The sequence below is a fragment of the Brassica oleracea genome, chromosome C4 (genome assembly GCF_000695525.1).
Source record: "Brassica oleracea var. oleracea cultivar TO1000 chromosome C4, BOL, whole genome shotgun sequence".
In the NCBI taxonomy this organism is placed as follows: domain Eukaryota; kingdom Viridiplantae; phylum Streptophyta; class Magnoliopsida; order Brassicales; family Brassicaceae; genus Brassica; species Brassica oleracea.
In genome coordinates this window covers 29911287-29917065 of record NC_027751.1, presented here as the reverse complement: position 1 = coordinate 29917065, position 5779 = coordinate 29911287, and the positions used below count along the sequence as shown (strand labels likewise).

The following is a 5779-nucleotide window of genomic DNA, read 5'->3' as shown; positions in this document are numbered from 1 at the left end:
TAGGTGGGTGTATTGGTCCACATATGTCTCCCTGAATCCTTTCCAGAAAGTTTATGATCTCTTTATTAACTTTGGCTGGTGATGGCCTAGTTATGAGTTTCCCTTGTGCACATGCTGCACATGTGAGATTGTTTGGGACAACTCCTTTGAACGTGTGCCCTTGTGAATTCATCATCAACTTTCGCATCATGTTATTACCGGGATGGCCAAGCCGGTTATGCCATAGAGTGAAAATTTCGCAGGCATTAGCCTCGATCATACTGATCTTTGCATAGTATAGACCAGTAGACATTGCAGGTATGGTTTCTAGGATCTTTCTGTTGGCTTTGGTGATCGAAATTACATTAAGGAATTCTTCATTTCCTTCTCCCCATGTTTCAAGATGGAAACCATTTAACCTTATGTCTTTGAAACTCAATAAGATTCTTTTAGAGCTTGGGGAATACAAGGCATTTTTGATCTCTAGATAAGTGCCATTAGGCATCAATACACATGCCTGGCCGTGACCTTCAATCATGCCGGCTACACCTGCAATGGTGTGTACGTTTGCACTTTGCATTGTGAGATTTATGAAATATCTCTTGTCTCTAAGTATTGTGTGACTTGTGCCACTATCCACCACGAGTATGCTCATATCATCTTTCATTTCTATAAGTAATAAGATTTCTAATCTCAGAGACTTTATAAAACTTTTCATTTATTAAAGTTTCAGAACACCAACAATAAAAATTAAAAACACCAAAACAATCATAAAGCAATCATAAAGCAATAAAACAAGTCGTATCGAAAATTTTAGTCTTTTAGACAATCAGAAGTCTCAAAATCCATTAGGTCATCTTTAGCATTTTCGGAATCATCATCAGCCTCATATCCGGAATCGTGAACCATGTGAGCCTCCGGGTTCTTGTTCTTAAGACTTTCTTGGTAGAGCTCACACAAGTGCTTAAGAGTTCTACAATTCTTGGCCCAATGATTGCTCATCCCACATCTGTGACAAACGGATTTGGTCGAGTAGAATGGTTTAGATATACCGCCTCGACCTCGGCCATAACCGCCTCGGCCACGACCGGGATTGGAACCACGACCATGGTTATTGTGGTTTCCTTTCCGGCCGGCCAAGTAAATATCTATCTAGGCTGGTCGAGTAATTGTCACGATCACGGTTCCTATATCCACCTCGGCCTTTGCCGTGTGATCTCTTATCATTCTGGATGTAATTGCACTCGTTGGGATTTTTCTTTTCAACTTCATTGGCCTCTGGTAACGGAGCTGTTCCGACAGGTCTAGCTTCACTGTTCTTCATCAGGAGCTCATTGTTTGCCTCGGCCAGTAGCAGACACGAGATCAGATCAGTGTATGTGGCGAAGCCTTTCATTCGGTACTGCTGCTGCTGTATTATGTTTGATGAATGAAATGTAGAGAATGTTTTCTCAAGTAACTCTTCTTCGGTTACAACTTCACCACAAAGTCTCAGCATCGAGACCGTCTTAAATAAGACTGAATTGTACTCATCCACTGACTTATAATCCATGAATCTTAGATTCTTCCAGTCATTTCTAGCATTTGGGAGTAACACCGTTTTCTGGTGATCATATCTATGGTGTAAAGCATCCCAAAACTCTAGTGGATTTTCCATCGTAATGTACCATCGTAATGTACTGATCTTTTAGACCTTCAATGAGATGATGGCGTGTAATACTTATAGCCCTATACCGATTCTTGTCGGTCTCATTGTTGCCCTTGATGATTGTATCACCAAGTCCTTTTGACCTTAAACTGATCTTTGTATCTAGCGCCCACTACAAGTAGTTATCTCCGGAGAGATTAAGGGCTGCATAGTCTCTGTTTGAGATTTTCGACATCTGAATCACATTATCATTTTCAATTTAGGTTCACAATGTGATCATGTGGCCGCATGGTATATTAACAAGCTCGGCCACAAACTTGTCTTACGCATTTATGAGAAACACTCAATCTAATCGACCATGGTGCGAACAATCAAGCCACACGGCCATGTAGTCAAACAATAGGGTCGGATTTGTAAATCTACTTGACCATGGTGCGAACAATCCTAATTTATGATTCTATGTATGACAGAGAGATTAAGGCCACACGGCCATATGCTTTATCAATGTAATCAGATTTGAATTCGTATGTTCTATATGCTGGTCGATCTTATTAAAACAGTATGAATGCAATTCATATTCAGGTTCATATGTATGCGAGTAACCTAAAAAACAATTCTAGGGTTTCCGATTTAAACAGTAGTAGAATTCGATTTCAAGATTAAGGTTTCAAGGCCGTTAGGATTTAAATTCTAGATCAGATTTCAATCAATCTAACAATCCTAAACCTCAGATTCAATCAATCAATCAAGAACAAAATAAAATCGGATTCAAGTTTTAGGTTTACGGTTTTTCGATTCCAAAATTAAGGTTTCTCAAATTCAGATCAGAAACAATTAATCAATCAAACAAATTCTAATGGAATCGATTCCGGTTACTAGTTATAAGATTTGTAGATTTTAATTTGTGATTTCTAGGGTTTCATCAAGAACAAATTTTCCATAATAATGGATTAGGGTTTTGATCTTTCTAGGTTCTCAGATCACGGTATACCTTTGTTTCGTAGAGGTTTATAACCGGACCACCTTAGAGAGAGAGAGAGAACGGATGAAACTCCAAGCTGAGACGAACGGACGTTTGCTGCCTCCTATCGGGTCGCGGAACCGGGATGGTCGCGAGCTGTCGGCTTGTCTCGGGTGCGAAGTCTCTCGGACGCGGGTCGTGTCGGATGCGAGGCGTCTCGGGTGCGATCACGAGCTGGACAGGTTTCGTCTGAGCTGGGACGTGAGCTGAGAACGTCAAGGATTTGAGATGGATCGTCTGGGTTCAAGGATGAACGAAGAACGTCTTTAGGGTTTATGAGAGTCGCCGGTTTTAGGCTTTTAGGTTTCGATTTTGTCTTAGGGTTCTGGAGGCTATCGTGCTGATAACGTGTTGTAAAAGAATGGGGAAGCTGTGTATTTTATTTCTGAATATAAGTTCCCTTTATATAGGGGATACAAAGAACAGATAAATGGAAAGAGTACAAAACCTAATCCAAAAGGAAATAGGAAAACTAAAGATAACAAGAAAAGGAAAACGTCATAATCCTAAGACGGTCTAAACCGACCGTCTCTCTCTTCTCTTGATCGCGGCCGCGGCTGGGCATAGACGTGGCTGTTGGGCCTTCTCTTCTGGTCTTGGTTAATACCAATCCAGTCCATGATTTATAACAAACGTCTCTTATTTCCAATTCTCCCGAAAATATATCGGTGGTAAAAATAGTTGAATCAATAAAAAAGGATAGAGCCAAGCAAACAACATATAATCCCATTAACCTAAATCCCAACAGAGCCCATTAACCTAAAGCCTATCAGAGCCCATATCTAAGTCGTATAAAAATCATTCGATTAGGGTTTATGGAGAGATTTCGTTCACTTTGAGGAATAAGAGAACATGGTGGTGCCATCAAACAAGAAGCTGAAGAAGAATATTCGCAGAAGGAGAACATATTCTGGCTTCGTTCAAGAAATAGTGGAGGGTTATGCCAGGGTATGCATTGGGAACTTAGCATGGGACACTAGCCCTGGGACGGATCCGGATATCCAGGAAATTTTGGGTATCCGGATTCGGATCTGGATCCGTCGGATCCGTGGATTTAATATTCGGATCCGGATTCGTGGTTTCTGGATATCCGGGTTTCGGATATCCGTCTCGATATTCTATTATCCGCGGATATCCGGATCCGTCAAAATAATTAAAAATATTTTTTTAACAAAAAATATTATTTTTTTAACAAATAATACTAATTTTTTTAACATAATACATAAATTAAATATTTATAAATATATTTATATATGTTTATAATATTGTAAAACTAAAATATAATATTATAATATTAATTCATGTATAAATATTAATATATCAAATATAAATATTAATAAAATTTAAAAATTTAATGTATTTTAAAAATACGGATCCGGATCCGGATCTAAAAATTAAGATATCCGGATCCGGATTCGGTTTGCAAGGATCCAAGATTTTATCCGGATTCGGATCCGGGCACCCCAGATATCTTATTTTTGGAACGGATCCGGAGCGGATCTCGGATCGAATCCGGATCTCGATAAGTCCCAGGCCTATGGGACACAACAGAGCGTGACATACATGAACTCTTCTCTCTGGCTGCGTAATAAACTCGGTGCTGTTAGGCAAAAACAAAGAAACAGGGGAATTCAAAGGGTGCGCGCATGTGGATTTCAATGATATTCTGTCTGTGGCCATTTCGGCGCTTAAGCTGGATCATATTTTCTGTAATAGTGCTAATCGTACACCTGGTAAGATCAAAAGGAGGACTTGTTACGTGTGTAGAGAAAAGGGTCATCTTGCCACAGCTTGTGGCAAGAAGCTTAAAGATTCTCATGATCAGGCAAACGCTAAGGTGGATCAAGAGACTGTTAACACAAGTACTGCTATGCTAAGCTATGACCTTCAAAAGAACAATGGTGGTTCTTATTGCATGAATGATACATACACTGCTACAAATGAAGCTCATAGTGGAAGATTAGCTTCTGAGGTTAGCTTTGGTAAGACCAAAAGGAGGACCTGTTACGAGTGTAGAGAAAAGGGTCATCTTGCCAAGGCCTGTCTCAAGAAGCTTCAAAACACTGGTCACACAAACGCAAAGGTGGATCACCAGACTGTTGAGGCACGACCGATTCAGGAAACAAACTATAATTTTCAAAAGATATCAGGAGATACTGACAACAATGGCGGTTCTTACATGGACGAGACATATGTTGCTGACCCGGTATCCGTTGTTGCAACAAATGGAACTAGTGACGGAAGCTCAGTGTCTGCAGTTAGTTAGCATTGGTAAGAATCGTAAGATCAAGAAGAGGATATTTTTGAAATAATTTTATCATCATCTTATTTAGCAAAAAAAGTCATGTTAGACTAATTTTAATTAACCCAAGATATAAATAAATCTTTATTTGTGTTTTTAGATTTAGTATAAAGTTTGGTCCAAAGCTTTTAATTTAATCTATACTACTCACTACAAGAAAACAGCAAGGATACTGGGGGAAACAATCGTCGGAATTTCGTCGGAATAACGTTATTCCGACGACATACCGACGAAACATGTCCTCAGAAATAATTCTTCGGAATTTCTTCTTTCCTCGGAAATCCCTCGGAATTTTCCGACGGAATTCTGAGGAAACAAATTTCCGAGAAAATTCCGAGGATCACTAGTTTGTCGGAAATGTCCTCGGAATATACCGAGGGAGAACTTCGTCGGGATATTTCCTCGGAAGTTCATCGATCGATGCGTTTTTGGACATATATCCATCGATCGATCCGTTTATAAAAAAACGTTCGGAATATACCGAGGGACATCTTCCTCGGAACATTCAGAGGAAAATGTCCCTCGGTATATTCCGTGGAACATGTCCCTCGGTATATTCCGAGGAAAGGTGTCCCTCGGTATATTCCGAGGAAGATGTCCCTCGGTATATTCCGAACGTTTTTTTATAAACGGATCGATCGATGGATATATGTCCAAAAACGCATCGATCGATGAACTTCCGAGGAAATATCCCGACGAAGTTCTCCCTCGGTATATTCCGAGGACATTTCCGACAAACTAGTGATCCTCGGAATTTTCTCGGAAATTTGTTTCCTCAGAATTCCGTCGGAAAATTCCGAGGGATTTCCGAGGAAAGAAGAAATTCCGA

The 5779-nt window shown here is 39.9% G+C and overlaps 1 protein-coding gene across 1 annotated transcript; it reads left to right on the top strand.

The window, feature by feature from the left end:
• Positions 1-3500: 3500 nt before the first annotated feature.
• On the top strand, positions 3501-4914 carry LOC106338613. The gene is made up of 2 exons (XM_013777551.1): positions 3501-3663; positions 4256-4914. Exons 1-2 carry the CDS (start codon positions 3501-3503, stop codon positions 4912-4914), a joined length of 822 nt encoding a protein of 273 aa, XP_013633005.1.
• The last annotated feature ends 865 nt before the right edge of the window (positions 4915-5779 follow it).